The sequence below is a fragment of the Antechinus flavipes genome, chromosome 4 (assembly GCF_016432865.1).
Source record: "Antechinus flavipes isolate AdamAnt ecotype Samford, QLD, Australia chromosome 4, AdamAnt_v2, whole genome shotgun sequence".
In the NCBI taxonomy this organism is placed as follows: domain Eukaryota; kingdom Metazoa; phylum Chordata; class Mammalia; order Dasyuromorphia; family Dasyuridae; genus Antechinus; species Antechinus flavipes.
In genome coordinates this window covers 21,556,912-21,577,922 of record NC_067401.1, presented here as the reverse complement: position 1 = coordinate 21,577,922, position 21,011 = coordinate 21,556,912, and the positions used below count along the sequence as shown (strand labels likewise).

The window sequence follows — 21,011 nt, the reverse complement described above, 5'->3', positions numbered from 1 at the left end:
TCCATGGCATGAATTGATTTGATGGGACCAGATTTTGCTATTTTCCAACTAATCTTTCCTTGAAAGCAGGGACTGTTCCATGTTTTGTCTTTGGGTCCCAAGTGCCAGACAAGTTTTCAATTAACAAGTCCATGCAGATCATAGGTTCACCCACCAAGTACCAGATGGGACCCCCCCCAGGGATCATTTAGCTCAAAGCTTCTTAAATGTGGGTTATGACCTCATAGGGTACCATATAACTGAATGTAGGGGTCACAGAACGTTTTTTTTTTTAATCAGGAGGTGTTAAGACTTATAGACTTAGTTTATATATCTATCTACTTGAGGTTGCATAAAAATTTCTTGGGTGAAAAGGGGTCACGAGTGAAAAAAGGTTGAGAAGCCCCGATCTGGTCCAATTTTTTTTTAACGGATTTTCTCTGGTTCCTTTCCAGACCATGGCATTTTTAGCAGGCAAAGCGATTGCCTCAAACCCTGATTTATAAAGGTTTCCCCCAAAGTTAAATGGTTTGTCCATATTGATACACCAATAATAAATTAAGATTGGAATCCTGTTTTTCCGAACTCGATGGCCAGTAGACATTCCATCACACCATAGTGCCTTTCTGATGTATGGAAAGGAAAGGGTTTTTTATGCTATGGATCCATTTGTTGAATGAATGGAACTTCTTTTAAAAAGGGAATAACCATGGAGATGAGGTGATCTCTTGTTCTATTCCTTCAATAACTTTTTAAAACCAGTTATATATAGCAAAGAGAATTTACAAAACTCCCAAACTGCTTCAGTCAGCAGTACCTCTTCATCTACCCCCGGGATCCCCTTTTCTCCGTCTCTTTTATTAACTCCCAGTCTGCAGACACCCCATGAGACACCAGGGTGAAAGCTGCAGACTCTTTTCAGGGACATACAAACACCAGATCAAAACAGCATCTTCCAACCATCCACTCCATCAAGCCAACACAACATAGTACACCTTAGAGACAGACAGACACTTTGTGGAAGAAGGGGAGGAGGTGGGCACGGGAGGAGTTTGCAAAGACCCATGTTTGCCACCTAAGCAGAGACACAGAAGTCAACGTACAAACCCAGGACGAAGGTCCCAACTCATACGACAACCAGCCCGTTTCACACTTTAACACGTAAAAGCGACAAATGGTCAAGGGATGTGGCCAAATAATTTTCTATTAAGAAGGATTGTAAATCAGAATGGGGGCTTCAGTGGGAAAGTCAACAACACAGACAGCGCTAAACCGGGGCTGAGCAGTTGGATTCTTGAAAGGAGATTCACCTGCCCGGGTCTGACCCCACCTCTTCCTGTGCTGTATATTTAATGTCAGCCACTTAAACCCACCCCCTCCCCAACTGGCTCTGTAATGGAAGCATGGCCTTTCAGGGGCTCTCCACTAAATAGCGTGCCCTTAATCAGTGCTAGGATGATTAGGTTCAGTGAGTCACCCTCCTCCTTCTCAGGTGTGGCTCTGAGTATTTCTTTTCAACAGCCCAGTCTCGACAAAAGCACGGCTTCTTCCCCTAGAGTAAAGATGGCCGTTGTACACAAAAAATCAGCGGGGGGGCGTTTAGTTCACATTTTTTAATAACATGGCACACTTTACATTACACAAGAAGTCTCCGCTGATGAGAAACATGCTGAAGAACCTGCCGCTTCATTTTTTCTTTTTCACATAGGGTCTAGAAAGGACTTTATTACATACAGGATAAACAGCAAAAATGTTGGTATAGAACAATCTCTTTACAATACTGAAAACTACCACTACAGTTCCAGTGTACATATTCGTCGGGTTTTTTTTTTTTCCTGTTGCTGTTGTTCTTTAAAAAAAAAAAACACTGCACAACATCTGGAATTCACAAACCTGAAGCTCACAACTAAACCTTCAGTTTACTACTAAAATAGATCTCTCTGCTCATTAGAAACAACTGTCTGTACTTAAGACTTTTTTTCTCTTTTCTTTTTTTCCTTCTTTTTTTAATTTGCTTTTTGTTTTTTGTTTTTTTTTTTTTTGTTTTTTGTTTTTTGTTTTTTTTTTTTTTTTTGCAAAAACAGGATAACAACTTCAGATAGCACTTTAATACGCTAGAAGACCAATGGAACTAATTTTATTTCATACATATATTTTACAGTCCAGTAGACAAGATATATTGTATTTTCTCTGATAGTAAAGTCATATTCTCTCCAAATATGTGGACAAGAAGCTTAATGTATTATAAAAAGTGTTATGAAGAGACAGAAGATGGATGCAAACCTTAAAACAAATATTTTCACCCAGCCTGTGTTGCCTTCTTGGTGTCTGTATATACAACAAGGCTGACCTGTTAGGTTCTTCCCAGACTTTATTACCAACTGAAATACAATGAACCACAATGAGAAATTTGCATCTTCAATTCATTAACTATCAAACACAGTAAAAACATATCCATCATCTTAGAAAACGATTAGCTTTCTTTCAGGATTTGTTTGGGTGTTCTTAAATGCCTTATTTAAAAGAAAAATGCACTGAGGGGAAAATGATACACTCGGGGGGGGGGGGGGAAGGGGAATTAAAAAAAAAAAAAAAAGCATGGTTCTCAACAAGAGGAGGTATGTTTGTAGAACTACAAGATCTTGGGACTTCTTCCTAATATTTGACTGAGACAAGAGTACGTTTGTCACCAGATTCTGGCATCTGAAAATCCCATCCCCTCTGTCGGCGGCTGCCCCGTGTCCCAACGCGGGAGACGGTACTTTCTCGAACGCCCACAAACAATGACTTCAGGTGAACGGCTCCAGAGCCTGGGGTCTAACTTGTTAAGAAAGATGTTTCTCTGTTTAAAAAAAAAAAAATGAAACAAGGAAAACAAGTCATATCACATTAAGAGCTCGTTCAGGGAAAATATGACCTTAAGTATGTTGTAAATGGATTTGAAAAGGCTCCTTTGAGTTAGAAAGGCTTCTGTTAAAAGCCCTAACATTCATTGCATAGTTGAAGGGGTTTAGCTGTCTATAATATATGGGAACAGGGCGGAAGCCGACCGTGTTCATCAATATTAAGTTTGCAAATAGCACATTTTAAGAAGTATTAATGTATTATGTGACTTAATTTTATCTATTTACATTTGTACAAAGTAAAGCTTTTATCACACCCTTTTGCATATATGAACCGTTAGCCTACAAAGCCTTCTTTTTTACATGAATATGTACACGGCCTTCCCTTCTGTTCTGAAATAGCTTTGTACGGTGGGTTCTGCTGACTTTTTCCAAAAGGTTCGGTTTTTTGTCCCCCGCCCCGCCCCACCCCCCAAAAAAAATTCTGTCTGTTTGTTATAGTCATCTCCAACTGTTTTCTTTTGGTTCAAATCAAAAAAGTTTTGTGTACGAGAAACAAAATAGAGGAGACACAAAAACATAGAACTTGGCTAAAGATCTGGAAAATTTCAACATAGAATATACAAAAACATTTCGAAATCTTTGCACTTCAGTCTATACATCTGTACAGGGGGACGGAGGGCCGGGGTCTCGCCGCCCCGCGGTGCGCGCTGAGGAGGCAGGAGTTCCGTTGGCTCGCGGGCGGCTTCTCTCTGGCGCCAGGTCGGCGTCGCTCCTTACCGAGCTTCGATATCCTTAAGAGTGTGGGAAGGAGGGCGCTCCCTCATCTCTGCTGACAGAGGGGTAGTCCTCCGCGGGGAGACTGGGCGGCCCCCCAGCGTGGAAATGAGCGGGGGCGGGGCACTCAGCGCTGCCGTGGGAGGGGTCTTGTTAAGGAGTCCGTTCTGGTGTCCGGCGGTGGGGCTGATGCGGGGGTAGTGCATGCTGGGCAGGCCCGGGGTGATCAGGCCGGGGTGGGGGAGGTGGCCGTCCAGGGCGGTGGGGTGCACCGAGTGCAGGCGGGCGTGCTCGTAGTCCTCCCGGAGCATGTGCAACCGCTCCCGTTCATCCAGGTGGGCACCCCTCTCGTGCTCCCGGCGGGGGTCCACGGACAAGGGGTGGTGGTGGTGGTGGTGGTGGTGGTTGTAGTCGTGGGGCTCCCTGTCCCTGAACGACCGGTCGGCCTCATACAAGCGCGGCGTGGACAGGCGGTGGAGGGGGTCGTTCCTCAGCAGGAAGTCCCTGCCCAGGGGGTCACGCCGGTGGATGTCCAGTTCTCGGTAGGGGTCCCTCAGCGGATCCCGGATCGGGTCCCAGTGGAAAGAAGGGTAGGGGAACCGCTCTCCTCCCGGGATGGGGCTGATGCCCATGAACGGAGTCATCATTCGAGTCCGGTCCAGGCCGCTGATGCTGTTCATGGGGTGGATGCCGGTCACTCCCACGGTCATGGGCATGGAGGCCAAGGGTCCCGCGTGCACGCCGGACGTCGTGGAGACGGGGGGCGGCGGCGGCTCGGAGGGCCGGTGCGCCGCAGGTCCCTCCGGAGGCACGTCGTGGTCTTCCTTGCGCTCCTCCTTCACCTTGACCTCGGCGCCGCCCTTCTTGGGGTTCTCCCTCTCGGCCTCTCGGCTCGAGGTGCTGTTGGGCCGGGCGCTCTCCACCGCGGGGGGCCGGGCGTACGGGGACGGGACCCTGGACATCTGCTTGGACTCGTCGGCCACGGCTCTGCCGTCGTGCCCGTGGGGCTCCTTCTCGGGGAGGTGGCCGTCCTTCCCCGGGTGCTCCTCGGCGCTGGGGTCTTTCCGGGATTCGGAGTGTTCCCTCTCTCTCTCTTTGGGTTTGTCTTTCTCGCGAACCTCGGCGTTCAAATGACTCCTCATCTGCTCAGCGGAGCCGCGGGGGTGCCCCAGGGAGTTCACTGGGAGGACGGGTGCTGGTGAAGGGTGGCTGGAGTGTCGCTTCTCAAGGCCCTCCCTGGGGGAGAGGAAACAGGGAGAGAGAGAAAAGGGGTCAGCCTCCTCGGGGACCACCGGGAGCGGAGCTGCCGATGAAATGGAGGTGAGGGGCGGGGCGCGGCGCCACAAGGAAGAAGGCCCTCCTGAGACTCGGGGCCTAACAGTCTGCCGGGTGACAAGAGGCCCCGATGGGACAGGGGAGCCTGGAGGAGAAGGGGCGACCGTGGGGGAGCTGGTCACTCGTACAGAGGGAAGAGCCAGGGACGTCAACCGGGGACGGCCAGCTCCCAGGAGCAACCGCTCATCGCAAAGAGAAGCTCCTGGAAAAGGAGGCGGCCTCTGCTTTCTACCGGGGACCTAGCGTCGAGCAGCACGGAGGAGTGCGGCCTTGGAATCAGGTCCTGATTCGAATCCTAAGTCTGGGCAAGTTAATCTGTAAAAGGAAGTTGGACTAAGGTCCTTCCCGTCTTGGAAATTACACTGTACCAAGACTGAGTAAATATCACAGGTTTGGAAGAAGAGCTCACTGCAAACTGTGGATGAATCAGGGAGATTTGGGGTAATCCCAGACAAGAAAAATAGAACATTGCAAAATGTGGATGAATCAGGGAGATTTGGGGTAATCCCAGACAAGAGAGATAGAACATTGCAAAATGTGGATGAATCGGGGAGATTTGGGTAATCCCAATCAAGTAAGAGAGAGGAACATTGTATATTGTGGATGAATCGGGGAGATTTTGGTTAATCCCAGTAAGTAAGAGAGAGAGAACATTGTATATTGTGGATGAATCAGGGAGATTTGGGTAATCTCAATCAAGTAAGAGAGAGAGCATACTGTAAACTGTGGATGAATCAGGGAGATTTGGGGTAATCCCAGTCAAGTAAGAGAGAGAGAACATTGCACGCTGTGGATGAATCAGGGAGATTTGGGGTAATCCCAATCAAGTAAGAGAGAGAGAAAACATTGCACACTGTAGATGAATTGGGGAGATTTGGGCAATCCCAGAAGTAAGAGAGAAAGAACAACATTCTAGTATCAAGAGACCATTCTGTGCCAGGAAGAAAGACTGGAAGAGGAGACTAAAAAACGTACAAGGCAAAGGAGGGGAGAGAATGTAAGCTTCCTGAGGGCAAGGCTGGCTCATTTTTGTCTCCAGGACAAACTAGGGTAAGAACAGATGCCAACCTGGAGTACTCAGGATAAGGAAGAGGAAGATGAGCTTTAGCTTGGAAACACAACCTAAATATGGAAGGAACTGGCTAGAGAAGGTCATGGCCCAAGGCCAAGGCTACAGGCAGGGATGCTTGGAAGGGGCCTCAAGCTTTAAAGACAAGAAAAAGCCCAAATTTTGTCATGAAGGCAAAGATCTACTCCAAAGGCTGGGCTTTGGAACTGGGGGACACAGGTTCGAGACGCAGCTCTGGCTGGCTCTGAATCAATGACTTCCCCTTTCTAGGCCTCAGCTTACTTGTGAGTAAAACGGACTTAGCCATTCTTTGGATACCCACGTCCGAGGGCTGTCGTGAGGGTGGGGGGATTAGGTAGGAAAGGCCTTTGCAAGCACTGAATAGCAAGGTTAACATGTAGCGGCTGTCATTATTATTATTACTGATAATAATAATGATGATGATGAGAACTGACAAGGAAAAAGCAAACAGCATGGCGGAGTGAAGGAGCGCTGGGGTTCAAGTCTTGGTTCACAGGATTACAGATTTAGAGCTGGAAGGGACTTAAGGGTGATCTGGTCCAACCCCTTCACTTTACCAATGAGCCGCCGAGGCCTGGGGCGGAGGGGAGGAGTTTGCTCGTGGCCACATCGCTAGGAAGTCACTGAGGGGGGCCAAGACTCAACGTCTCCTGAGCCCTGGGCCCCCTCCCAGGCTGCCTTCCTGGTTTTATGCACCCTTGTAGATTCATGGCTCAGTTTCAGCCTCAGTTTCTCTACCTGTAAAATAAGCGGGATGGACAAAATGGCCTAAGCTCCCTTCCAGCTCTAGGTGTGATGCAGAAGAGAGAAAGCAGAAATGCCTTAAACAAAAACAAAGCAGAGAGGGGAGCCCCCATTCAATGGGGGCTAACTGACTGCAGTCCAAGAAGACTCCCACTCCTGGCAGGGAAGCCTGAGGCCCTCCCGCCTTCCTTCACGCTGTTACATCCTACTTCCTTTTCCATGGAGAAGGGCCGCCCACTCTGGACATGGCTCTCTGGCTCAGCCATTCCTGGGGTGGGGACGGAGCTGCAAGGGGGACAGGGGGCCTCTTAGGGGCCACCCAGGCAGCTAGAGCACTGAATGTGGAGTCAGGAAGAGCGGAAAACCCAGACGGACAGCCTCGGACACCGAGCAGCTGTCCTCCCGGGTGAGCCACTGACTCAGTTTCCTCATCTGTAAAGTGGAAGTAATAATAGCAGTATCTATCTCACAGAGGAATCGTGAGAACCAAGTGAGATAACACAGGTAAACTGTCCTGCAATTCTTAAAAAGACCTCAATTCTCATTATTCGTGTGGTTATTACCATTTGTCCCCTCAGTGGTCAGCTAGCTGTCAGAACAGTTTATAAAGAGTCTTTTTCCATAACGTTCACTATATACAGTAAGTGCTTACTAAATGCTCATTAACTGATTATCACCCATGCTATATAGAAAAACACACACACACACACACACACACACACACACACACACACACACACACACAGTCTTCATGACCTTAATGTGAGTAAATTTATAGCTTTGAAAAGCTTAACCCCAATTGCCTCAGCAAAAATAAAAAGTCAAACCAAAGAGATAAATATACTAAAAACACGCTGCTCTAGACTAACCAGATTTGAGAATTTGGAAAATGATTCCAGGTTATTTCCTGATATGCAGATCTACATGGCCACGGCTTCATTATGTCTTCAAAAAATATTTTCGGAGAAAATTCTGATAATTGTCTAGGGTGTTTTGATACACACCAGACCAAAATAGGGGAAAAAGATATTTTTCATATTTTACTTTTCTAATATCAACTGAATCAATTTTCAATTATGTAATAATTCAAAATCATATCATGTCATATCAATTAATATAATCAATTTTAATTTATTTCTACATCAATATAATCAATGAAACTAAAAAGCCCAAACTATTTTTTTAAGATCCTTGAGGAGAGGGAGTTTTGCTTTTTTCCCTGGCGTTCATAAGTAGCCAGGATAGCACCTGGCACACAGTAGGTGCTTGTCAAATGCTAATTGACTGACCAATCATTATTAGTATTATACAGAAACATGCGTGCATGCTCGCGCGCGTACACACACACACACACACACACACACAAGAATTCTTCCATCCCTCATTTGTGAGCCCCAGAATTTGAAAAATATATAAACAAGGCAATGGAAATGCGGCTTTCAAAAAAACAAAGAGAGCGTGAGAGAGAACCTGAGGATGATCAAATGAGTCGTGTGCAACTTGAAAGAAAACATGGGGTTGGTTCATGCTGTGTGCGAGCCCCGGGCTCCAAGCTTGGCTAGCTCTACTCCTAAGGGCAGCTAGTTTCCGGGGAGGAGCCTCTGCCTCGGGGGTCCTGACTGGAGGACTCAGAAGTCTACTTCCTACCGCACAGTGTGGCGCGCTGGGACAAGGCTGGGACAAGGCCGGGACAAGGCTAGGACAAGGCCGGGGTCGGCGGCCCTCTCTGAGAGCGAGGCCTCTCCTGGAGCCTGACCCAAGCTGCCACGGCGAGGGCACCAGGCTGGGGAAGAGGGGGTGGGCTTGTGGAAGGGGCCGGGGGGCTGCGGTGCACACTCTGTGGGCCAAAGAGAGAACTTCCCATTTTTGGACTCAACAAGTGCTGAGAATGGGTCGCTTTCCGTACCTTTCTTTGTCATCTTTACTAACGGATGAGTCTCGTTTATCTACATCTCTATCTCTGTCATGAGCTACTGCGGACGAGCTGCGCTCCAGCTCCCCCGGCTTCAGCCAGGGCGGAGGGGTCGGGAACGATGGAGGCGTTCGGTGGAGCCGGTTCCAGGGTTCGTGAGGGTTGCTAAAGGTCTGCACACTGGGGCCATCCTTGTGGCCGAACATTGAGTTGGGTGCTGAAATGGTGAAGTGGAGAACAAAGACCGTGTAAGAGATTGCAGAAACGACGGCCAGGAAGGTACTTACCGTACAACTTTTAACAGCATTCAGAGTTAAAATGAATACATATTATTGGGAGCTGGAAAAGGAAAGGAGATTAATAGATTCATTAGAGACCTGGAGACACAGCTCAAAGCTTTCTTAAACCTCCCGGACGCAGGGAAGGAGATGGAAGAAGGGAAACCAAAGAGGGGGGATGGGAGGCGGGTGACGGCCACCTCTGTGGCTGCTGCTTATGCCAAAAAAACGCGTGGGACTCGAGAGCAAGCGGGTGTAGCCACATGCAAACATTCGAGGCAGTGCATCCAGAGGCGCCCGGTTTCCTGGGGAGGCTCAGAAATCCTCCAGTCACCTTCCATCCGCTCTGGCTTTAACCTATTTCTGCACACATTGGGAGCCCCTGGCATTTAGCATGGTGTCTGGCATACAGTAAGTGCTTAATAAATGCACATTGACTTTTTCTTTTTAATTCATTTTTCAGTCATTTAGGAAGCTGCCAAGGAGGACAATTCCTTCTACCAGCAGAGACAAACACCTTCTCTGCAATATACAGACTATTAGGGTAATTTATGATTAGTTATTAAATGATTATTTATAGTTTTATTAGAAGGTATAAAAAAAAATAACATCTCTAAAAAGCACTTAGCATAGTAAATGCTTACTAAATGCATATTGATTGCTTGAGTCTTTTAAAAAAAAATTTATTTTGTCAACTCAGGATTTCAATCATTCAGGAAGCCATCACGGGAGACAATTCCTTCTACCAGTATAGACAGGCACCATTTCTGCAATGTATGGTCTAATTAGGGCAATTTATTATTAGTTATTATTTATAGTTTTATTAGGAGAAGATATAAAAGAAGGTAGTATTTGTAAAAAGCCCTTGGCACAGTGTCTGACACATGGTAAATGTTTAATAAAATTCTTTTGGACTGTTTAGGTCTACTTCTTAATTTTTATTTTTGTCTTTAGACTCGTGATTTCAATTGGAAGCTGCCAGGTAAAGAAATTCCTTTCCACAGTGCAGACAGGAATCTTCTTTGCAATGTATGGCCTGATTAGAGTGATTTATAACTAGTTATTAGTGGATTATTTATTATCTTTTTAGGTTAAGTATCAAAGGATATAATATTTGGCATAATAACCAGGTCACAGAATATGGAAATGATAGTGCTTAGAGTGAAGGTATCAAACTCATACCCATAAACTCATACCCAGATCAAAGATCAAACCAGATTAAAATGTAACTGAGAAATGTTTAACAAAATAAAATATGATACACCATAGATAATGTTAATTTGTGGTTTTCTAAGTCAATATTGCTATAGACAAGAATAAAATTTTTTTTTTTTTTTTTTGGCATTTGATTACTATAGGCAAGGACAAAATTGATTTTTGTGAGTTTGATACCCCAGGTCTAGAGCATTACTGAGTGAAGGAACTTATTCAGGGTCACACAGTTAACGTTTCCTGACTGCGAATCTAACCCAGGCTGTGCTGACTCCAGGCCCAGCTTTTCTAAGAATTATGTCAAGTTACCTTTCTAATCAGACAAATACTCCTATCAATCCCTATTGGAATAACAGCTTTTCTTCTCTTTTATCCCTAAAATCCTTTAATATTCAGGGGGTGGACATGGGGTTGCATGACATAACTTCTAAATCTCTGACCTATGAATTATCAATTGAACCTTGGCAACTCACTTAACCTAACTTCCTAAGACCTCCATTTCCTCATCTATAATGGTTAGACTCAATGGCCCTCCAGTGCAAAGCTATGCTAATAAATGTTTAACAAACAGCTCTTGGGGAGTGGGGGATGGATAGATGGTAGATAGAGAAATATGAATGACTCACTTTGAATCTCCTTATTAACACATTCTCTGCTACTTTCTTAAAACTGGATAATCAACAAAAGAATAAATCAAGCCCTAATGTACAGTACTTGCCCATTTCTAATGTAAATGCACACAGGAAAATTTAACAGGCTAGCAACTTAAGAATTAGCTCCAGAACATCCCTGACCCAAAATCTATTCTAGTTCTAAAGCTATGACCTTTTGATTTCTACTACTGCTACTCTCCCCACAATTATATGGCTCACTTAAGATCTATAGCCAATATAGTTGTTCAGCTGTTGACGCTTTGTGATCCTATTTGGGTTTTTCTTGACAAAAACCAAAACTGGACTGATTTGCCATTTCCTTCCCCAGCTCATTTTTCAGGCAAACCGGATTAAGTGAATTGCCCACAGCCACACAGCTAGGGAGTATCTGAGATGGAATTTGAGCTCAGGTCTTCCTGCCTTCAATCTAGCGCTCGATTCACTACAGATGCCCAACAGCCAACTGGCCGACTCCAACAGGTAAATCTGGAAGCTCAGGAGGCCATGCTTGGTTGCTGACCTGATAAAGACTCCTACAGCCTCTCTCTCCCTCTCTCTATGGAAGTTCATAATCACCTGACCAGGTGAGTCTGCTAAGTCTCAAACTTGCATAAGGATACAACAGCTACACCTGCAAATTGTGCTCAAAGAATTCTTCCCGTTTTCTACTTTTATGCTTCGAGTCTTTCTACTGAGTTGGGGGCAGTGATAAAGAGAGAAATAATAGGCTTCCCAGTTTGGTTCACCGACGACTAAATAAAGCCTGTGGGGATACCTAAGTGACAAACCATTCTAGAAACACTTTGCTAGAATGTGAAATGGATTTCCCTTCTGGGTAATAGATATTCCGGGAGGCCGGCCTTCCTTTAGGATATGGGAACAACTGCAGAATACAGCCAGCTTTCTGTACTCTAGAGTTCTGGTTTCTTCCTCCCGATATTTCTCCCTTTTCTCTTTTTTATTCCTACTGCAACCAGAGGTGAATTTCAAGAGCCATTCTCGTGACTCGCTAATTAGCTGGAGTAAGTTTTGAGTGAGACAGGAAGAGGTGAAAAGATGTTGAAAACCTCCACTAAAATGAGGCTGAGGAATTTTAATCATCCCAGCTACTGCTATTCCTGTCTCTCGTTACCCGGGTGAAAAACAATGTACTCATTGTACTTGGGCACCCAAGAGCTTTTAGTCTTGTGTTACAGAATAATTACTGGTACTTGTTTCAGTCTTTGTTATCTCTATCTCCAGCTCCTAGTACAGTGCCAGGAACATAGTGGGCGATTAATAAATGCTGGCAGATTGACTGATGGATCTATGTCTCCAGTGGTCACTTCTTTTCCTTTCCTACAGTTACAGGTAGAAGCTACAGCAAGGTTAGGTCAGAATCTCCCAGAGGACTTCAGGCACCCAGCCCAATGGGGGAAGAAGAGGAAGGGAAAGGGGGGCTGGAGGCAGATTCAGAAAGATGAAGGTACTCACTAACTGACGGGTTTCCAAGTCCCCCGAAGGCATTGCCACCCACTGCTGCAAGCCCAGAGAATGTAGTCGGCCTGTTGAAAGGCTCTGCAACAAATTTTAAAAAGAAGGATTATGGGGCTGTTCTGGGCGATGAATACTGATGGACATCCCGACGTCGTCAACCTGCTCTCCTCCACGGCTCCTAAAAGGTTTTCTTTGTTCAATTCTAGCTCGGGTCCGAGGCCCGGTGCCATCATCACACTGTGGAGCTGCTTCTTATAGACCGGGTCGCAGTCCCCCTCCTGCTCGGCCCCTCTGTTAGAGAAGGCAGCCATTCTACCCCCTTGGCCAGTCCGCAGCATCCCAAACTGTGGGAGTTACCATCAGTAACTCAGCCCGGCACCATGTTTCCCTGCTAAAGAACCTTCTTGTCCGGGATCTTGGCTTCTGGGGAAAAATGCCATCTGCGTGTGAGATTCTCCCTCCCCTCAGGGCCTTTGTCCAGGCTTTGGGGTGCCTTCCCATACTCACCTCTACCTACGAGAATTCCTAGCTTTCCTCAAGGCTCACGTTCCCTCCATCAGGGAGACCACGGCTGATAATATACATCAGGACTTGTACCTTCAACATGACTGTCTATCCTCTGCATTTATGAAACTAAATCAATGCCAAAGACATCCCAGGATTACCTCTAGGACCAAATACGAACTCCTAGGTGGCCATTTCAAGCTCTCTTAACATGGCTTCTCCCTCTATTTCCAGTCCCTTACACTTTACTTCTTTGCACTCTATAATCAAGCTAAAGTGGCCTAGCCCTTCCCCCACCAACCCCAAAGGGGGTACCTTTGGGTCAGCTGTCCCTCATACCTGGACCACTATGATTGCCCTCCCTACCTCCATTGAAGCTTGAAGCCCTCACCTTTTGTATAAGGCATCTTTCCTGGGCATCCCGGCTGTTCACACCTTCTTCCCCTTTCAGATTACCTTTCATTATCTAGTCTGCAAACATCTTGTAGGTATCTAATTCATTTGTATGGTATTTCTCCCATCAGAATGCATGGTCCTTGAGGGAAGGGACTGTTTTTGCCCTTAACACAGTGACTGGTACCTGGTAAACACTTCATAAATGCTTGTTGACTGATTACCAGAGACCAAGTCCTGGAGGATGGAGAGTATAATATTCTGTTTTTATTGCGGACCCCTGACCCAGAGTCCCTAATAAATATGTGAGGAACAAAACTCAATCTAAAGGGAATTCTGAGAGATCAGGGATTAGAGACATGTTTTCAATTCCAAATAAAATCTTGAATCTGCAAGTGTTGTGTCCAGAATATAAAGAGAGAGTAATGTGTAAGATGCCTAGAAACATAAGGAGGATCCATGTTAAAAGATCATGGCCCCCAGCTGTTGCTACTGCTTTTATCTGATCTTCAGTGGAAGCCATGAATGGACAAGAAAAAGAGGCAAAATATAAATTACCCAATCTTTATTACAAAGAGATGAATCTGGAAATGAGTTTTGCATGACTACACGTGTATAACCTACGTTAAATTGCCTGCCTTTTTATAAGAGGGAGGGATTTGGAACTCAAACTTTTCAAAAATGAATGTTAAAATTGCTTATACATATAATTGAGGAAACAATAAAATATTTTGAAAAGGAAGAGATGAGTCTACAAATGAGAGAGCTGCCTATACTGAGTGCTTTGTTTCCTAAAGCTCAGATCCCACAAAGCCAGGGAGGTGGAAGGGAGGGAGAAGTTAGCAACTTCCATCTCTCACTGTCCACCTCGTACCAGACCGGGCACAAGGGTCCCCTTTGAAGGTTTTCCCTTTGAACTTGGGGATGTTTTGCAGCCACTGCAAGCAACCAAAAAAAGGAATAAATAGGTATCGTTATTCCAGTCCTTACGCCCCGAGCTAGTGGATTATTTTGAAATTTAAAGCAAGATCCTTGATTTCTTTAAAAAAAAAAAAAAAATCTGCGTGCAAAAGAAAGCTGTTTTCTTGGGCAACCGAGCTTGACAGACACACAGCCCTACCACTAGCTTGTCTGGGAACCTCGTCAGCAACCCGCTGACCAAGTCCATTCAACCATGCGTGGGCCAGGAGGCTTTTTGTCAAATAGTCCACTTACCTAAGTGAGCAGCTGGGTTGAGGAAGTTGCTGTGATGGGGCGGGGGCCCAAAAGGGGTCCCGGCTGGATGTGCAGCACCTACCAAGCATAACACAAGGAAAATGAGAGTCACAAGGAGCACTGAACCAAAGCCAGACTCTGCTGGGTAGGTCTGTTCCTTGTTGATTCAGAGCTCACAGCTGAGAGCAGAGAAAAAAAAAATGAATATAACTGAAGTCAGTTCGGGTCCCTGTAGGGAACAAATAATGTGAAAAAAGAAATCCCTGCTCCTGCTAAGACACGGAAAGAAAGGCATTTCTTTCCCCCTGAATGCAACAGACCTCTTTCCTTCCTTTCTCCAATGGGCTTGCCAAACACCAACAGAGTGCTGGGCGTATATAATTATCAGGATATGTCCTTGTTGCCAAGTAGTGTTCCTGTGGACTGGAAAAGGGACGGGGGGGACAGAAGCGACGAGACCACACAGGAGCCAAGATTCACAGCGGGAGGCGATCAGGGGGCAGGCCCGGAGGGGCTTAAGGACTGTTTGGGGAAGGAAGGCAGAACAGTTCTGGATATTTCAAGGAGAGATTTGGGTCATAAATACACCGTCTTAAGAAGAAGGTCAAATATAAAGCCTCAATATAAGGAGAGTGGTTTTTGTAGTCTTAGAGCATTAGGCTAAGAATGAAGTTCTAGTCCTGGCCCCGTGAGCTCGGGGTAGGCAAATCATTTCATCTTTTTAGGTTTTGGTGTCTCACCTTCAAAAGGAGGGGCCTGGAGGAGACAACAGCTATAATTCTTTTTAAATTCAAATCCACACAGTTCATTTGTAGACTTATTTCTTAGGGGTCATATTTATACTGTCAAGCATAATCCTTTGAATGTAGGTATCATAACAATAATATAGCTTAAACTAAGTTAATACAAATATAAACAAAATGGAACAAAGATTTTTGGGATATCCTGTATAACAATATAAAATGACATGATATATAACATAACACAGTAACATAATGTCACAAAATATAATGTCATATCAAATGCTCAAACTTCAAAAGCACTTGAATAAATTATTCATACTTTCTGTAATGGCCGTAGTTTTTGCAAAATGGCAGCTCCCATCCTTTGTGATTATGGAAAGAAAGCCAACCATGGAGACAGGAAAATCCATGTTCAAAATCTACATCTGGTATGCTACAATTCAGGGGAAAAAACACTAAAGCTCACAAGGTCAGTTCGTAGGGCCAAAGTTGTTGTTTAATCATTTTTAAGATGTATCTGACTCTATGTGATGCCATTTGGGGTTTTCTTGGTTTGCTATTTCTTTCTGCAGCTCATTTTACAGAGGAGGAAACTGAGGCATATTGAGTAAAGCAGCCTCCCCAGAGTCACACAGCGAATGAGTGTCTGGGGTCATATTGGATTCCTGGCTCCAGGCTCAGTGCTCTGTCCATTGTGTTCCCCAGATGCCCTAATAGGGACTAGCACCAATTAGGTCCAGGCAAGTCCCTGGTCTAGGACTCCTCATCAGTAACACGAGGATAGGCTGACCCCTGAGATATTTTCCAGGTCAAGCTCTGGGAACTTGTTCACAGGGAGAAGGAAACAAAAGCACCAAAAGTGATGCTCGCCAAGGTCGCCTTTTGGCCGAGACAAAGCTTGGAGTCTCACCTTGGTCTCAAAACTCTGCGACTATAGACAAGTTTATTCAGCTCTGTTCCAGACAATTCCCTCAGACTGTATGCTATGGTTGGCTGGCTGGGCCACAGTCCTATTGTGGTTCAGTGGACTCATTTTCCTGAGTTCCAGGCCTACCTCAGACACTACTAGCTGGATGACCCTTGGGCTAGTTAACTAACCCTGTGTGCCTCAGTTTCTTCATCTGTAAAATGAGCTGGAGAAAGATGGAAAATAAAAAAAAAACCAAAACAAATAGAGTCGGGAAGATCTGGACTGAACTGAACAACAACAACTAAACCACTTATGGTTTGATGGTAGACAAAGCTTATGCATCAGAAATTGTCTGAGAATTTGTCTGAGAAAACTCCTTGCTCTAGACCATCTTAACTTAAAAAATAATCACCTTTTGGAAAAGAACTACAAAAGCAGATTTACAAAAAATAGAACAAGAAAAACCTGACATTTAGCTCAAATTCCTTTCTTTCTATAAAATCATGATTCTTCAGGGGAATGGAATTCTCCCCAAACACCTAATTCACCCAGGAGGTGGAGATGTCAGTGACCTCTTAGGTACCTTCCAATTGGGAGACCGGAAGAGCTACACGTCATAGCTCTCCTTGTATGATCCCCTCTCACTCCCTGGGAAACATCTACTTTCCACAAAGGGCATACTGATTACTTCTCAGGTCCATTGGAAAAGAAACTCTATTTATGAGCACAAGATGACCACCATGATTCTAGATTCTCAAAAGAGGACAGCATTTCTCATGTTCTTAGGCATCAAGACCAAGTAGAGATGGAGACTCTCATGGCAAGTGGAAACACTCCCTGATAACCTTTTGCAGTTCTATGTCTTTCAAAAGCTCTTCTATCACTGGGAACCACCAAGGAACCACTTCTGAGACTGGTGGACCTCTATTGGAAACCCTTCTTCTTATGTGCCATTCATTAATAAATTTAATAATTAATTAATTAAAATTAATAAACTAAGGTGATGTAACACTAAAGAGGAAGGCCTGGATTCAAATCCCCTACTGGAACCTTCTCTTAGCTTAAATTTCTTCATCTTAATATGAAGTGGAAGAGCAGATGCCATCTGAAGCTCCTCCTGGTCCTTGATCTGTGATACATCACTATTATTAAGCCATACTCCCAAGCATGATCTCATTTATTTATCCTCTTTCAATTATCCTTCAGAGAATCAGAGGATGCGAGCTGCAAAAGACCCTACGGGGATGACTGATAGTTTACCTCCTTCATTTCACAGGTAAAGGGCAGGTAAGTGCCCGCCTAAGGTCACAGCTCAGAAAAAAAGCTGAGATTGAAACCTTAATGTTCTGGATTTCAGCCCAAAGAACACATCTTTGAGCAGCATCGTCTGAAAATTGTTCATATTCTCCACGTCCTCACAAACTAGAAAGGGAACAGGTGATTTGGCCGATTGCAACATCCGCAGACCTCGTGCATGGAGGGATGGCGAGCAAACATCTGGACCTTATTTGCAAGGGCTCTACTGGACTTACCAGCAGCAGAGAACAAAGTGGATGGTCGTGCCAGGTCATGGGGGTGGTGGATGGCTCCGAAGAGACTGGGACCTGGTGGGCGGCTCAGGAATTCAGGCTTCAATCCGAAGTCCAGTTTATGTGGGTCTGATTGCATCTGTTTCTGAAAAAATAAGAGGGAATTGGAATGAACGTCCGAACCTTACAACAGTGAATTACATTCAGCTTTTGGTCAATGGTCCTCAGCACCAATCACATTTGAGCTTCCCAAAGAATGACAGGTCATTTTATACTAAGGGCCTGAATATATAATAAGGAAATAAAATGTTTAATCTAATGACAGAAAATTAAAGCGGCAATCTCTATACCATGGGACACTTCTAGTTATAGCCAAGATACGGCTCGAAAATAGGTGATTTTGCAGTTGGAATTAAGACGTTGTACAGCCACTTTCCCATACTAAGAAATTTCTAATATAGTAAGAATAATAATTGTTAAATAGTCAAATATTAAATAACCTTAATTAATTATAGTGGTAATTAAATAATTTTGATCCTCCCAATAATTTTCTGAGATAGGTGACAGCCCCCTTTTAGAGAAAGGTTATCTGTGCAGGGTTATATTGCTAGCAAATGTCCAAGGTAGTAGAGTTAGAAATGAGGAGGCTTTAGGGGTCACCCGGTCCATTAACCTCGTTTAACTCAGGAGGTTAGGTGATGTGAGTGGTATTCCATGGCCAGTAAGTGGTAAAAATGGTGTTCGGACTCAAATCTCCCGATTCCAAATCTAATCTTTTCCCCTCACATCATCGTGTCTTCTTTCTGTTTATTTTCCTTTCTCTGAAGTGCCCACTTTTATCATGTTTTCAAATGTAGAGTATTCAAAATGCTATTTTAAATAGGGACTCTTAATGGAGGCATAATTTGCTGTATAAATGAATAGTTTAGACTTTTACAAGAGCATGATCTATTACGATAAGACCAATAGATATTACAGTTACGAAAAATTCTCCTGTGTGCCTAAGAGCCAGTTTCCATCACGTGGAAAAAGCAAAGCGAGGTCAATAGTTTAAAAAAAAAAAAGAATTCAACAATTTCATGTTAAAGGGCCAAAACTGGACAAAAGCTAGCATGATCTCCATTGAAAAGCCCCCAAAATCACGCAGAGAGACCTCCTACTATAATTAGGAAGAATTAAAACCCCAAGCTAAGCTTTTAATTCACTAGCGATCGGAGGGGGGGGTGAGAAGAGAGATTATCTCTTGATCGCCCCTCCCAATCCGCCTGCCAAATAAACCCTTTCAATATTACATGGTACAGAGCACAGTTCTATTAACTACAACTCAGGTCCATGAAGCAAACTGGGACCCAGGGATTAGATGCAGAGAATTTACCAAAAAGAAGATGAACATAGCTATCTCCTTTTGGAAATGTCTTTCTACTTGAATTGCAGCAGATAAAAGTTGTCAGTCAGCTTTACTCTAAGGAAGAAGGAGCTAGACCAGGCCTGTCTAGAATGTTCTGATTTTCTTACTAAAATTAAAAGGATGCCTTGAACGTTATGGGAGCTTATAGAGTCCAAGGGAAGTATCACTAGAGACCACATTTACGGTGCATTTTGGAAAACCAAGGAGCAGGACAAATGAGTGGCAATGAGCTATAAGCTTAAGAAAAATCGAAGGGATTTCAAATGTGGAACTCAAAATTGAATACTTGAACCGTGGAAACATAATAGGACCTAAGGGGCCGAGTCCCCAGAAAATTGTCATTTTAAGACCCTTCCAAGAGAGAGAGCTCCCTATCCAAGAAAGCAGCACCTTCATGCTCTGACAACCTAGAAAGTTCTGACATATAGATCCAAAGTCGGCTTCCCTACAATGTCCATTTTTTAGTCCAACTTCTGACCCACTGGAGCTACGCTGACTTAGTCTGATCCTTCTTACACAACAGTCCTTCCAACATTAGAAAGAGACGCTCCAGTCCCCCTGGGACTTGTCTTCTTCAGACTAAACCAACTGGCTCCTTGGAGAGAATTGAAGATTTAGAGCTGGAAGGGACTGGGACCCTCTAATTCTAGGGCCCTGTTCCTTAGGCCATCCTTGTTTCCTTCAAATATTTATGAGTTCAAGTCTCTCTCTCTCTATCCATTGCTCTTTCCTCTCTTTCTCCTCCTCTCTGTCTCTTCATCTTTTTCCCCTTCTCTATTTCTCTCTCTCTCACACACACACTTTTAATAATAAAATTCCCAAATGTACATAAAAACTTAATCCCACTGGGTACAATGGGATTATTGGCTCTCCTGTTTTCTGAGCTATTAATACCAACTAGGACTGAATTGAGAGGTACCAGGATACCTCAACTAGAGGCTGATCTTGGAGCCAGAAAGCTGGGAGTTCAGGCCTGCTGCTGTTAATAACTCACTTGTTTTCCTGTGGGATTCAACTTTTTCCAACCCATAATCTGAGGTTCTAAGTTACAGATGATTCATCAATAAGCCCCTTTTCCCCCAGTCACATTCGTCTCATTATTTGAATGATTCATAACGAATCCAAACTCTCCCTTATCGTTTCGAATGACTTTCTTGATGGCATCTCTATTTTAAAAAACTATTCATTCACCCTTTGCACTCTATCACCATCTGCTTTTCTTTCTGATCTCAAACACAGATTATAAAAAGTGAGCCTCTTTGTCATCCTTAACAATTTCTACAAGCCCAGGCTCATCCTGCGGTCTTAAGATTTCCTGAAAACTATGCTGTTCTATGTTTTTGCTATTAAAAAAAATTCCCCCTTGGCGTTGTTTTCATTTCCCATGTAAGGTCTTTTAAAGGCTGAGCTCAGTGAAGGGCTCTAAAGAGGGGGTGCTGGTAAAAGGGTAACACTTGGCTCTCTGAGGAGAAAATTGTAGTCTTCATTATTAATATCTTTCCATCTCTTTATTAAGTCTAGATAATAAAAAAATAAAAACAAAAAAATCCAGCCCTGATTTATAGTATTTGTTTATTAATGAGGCACAAATAAAAGTTCATGGTGAAAATTTAATAATTGGCTCTTAAGTTCGAGTGGCCCCACAAAACCCCTGGCTCTTGGAGCAAGGCTCTAACTTGGGTATGTGTCAAGCAGGACATATTCTCAAATAATATTTTAAAATTAATATATAATTACAAGCAAACAAACCAAAAAAACCAAACCCAAGCCCCAAAACATACAACTCTCCAGTCTCAAGTTAAGAACCTTTAAACAAGTCTAATTTTTTCTAGAATCATTTGTAATGTTGGCAGTTAGAGAGTGTCATAGAGTGCTCCAGACCTGATCTCAGGAAGCTTCAGACACTTCCTGGCTGTGTGATCTTGGGCAAGTCACTTAACTATTTGCTTTAGTTTCCTCATCTGTCAAATAAGGTGGAGAAGGAATGGTAAACCATTCCAATATCTTTGC

General features: G+C 44.2%; 1 protein-coding gene across 5 annotated transcripts in view; it reads right to left on the bottom strand.

The window, feature by feature from the left end:
* Nucleotides 1-1,577: 1,577 nt before the first annotated feature.
* Nucleotides 1,578-21,011, bottom strand: part of AUTS2 (activator of transcription and developmental regulator AUTS2) — a 1,092,405-nt gene continuing 1,072,971 nt past the window's right edge. For all 5 annotated transcript variants that reach the window (XM_051992004.1, XM_051992007.1, XM_051992006.1 and 2 more), the window contains 5 exons: nt 17,597-17,738; nt 14,412-14,489; nt 12,297-12,380; nt 8,675-8,897; nt 1,578-4,835 (listed from right to left, as the gene is read on the bottom strand). In XM_051992004.1, the coding sequence (XP_051847964.1) occupies nt 3,599-4,835; nt 8,675-8,897; nt 12,297-12,380; nt 14,412-14,489; nt 17,597-17,738 (1,764 nt within the window). In that variant the 3' untranslated portion in view covers nt 1,578-3,598. The remainder of the gene's footprint in view (nt 4,836-8,674; nt 8,898-12,296; nt 12,381-14,411; nt 14,490-17,596; nt 17,739-21,011) is intronic.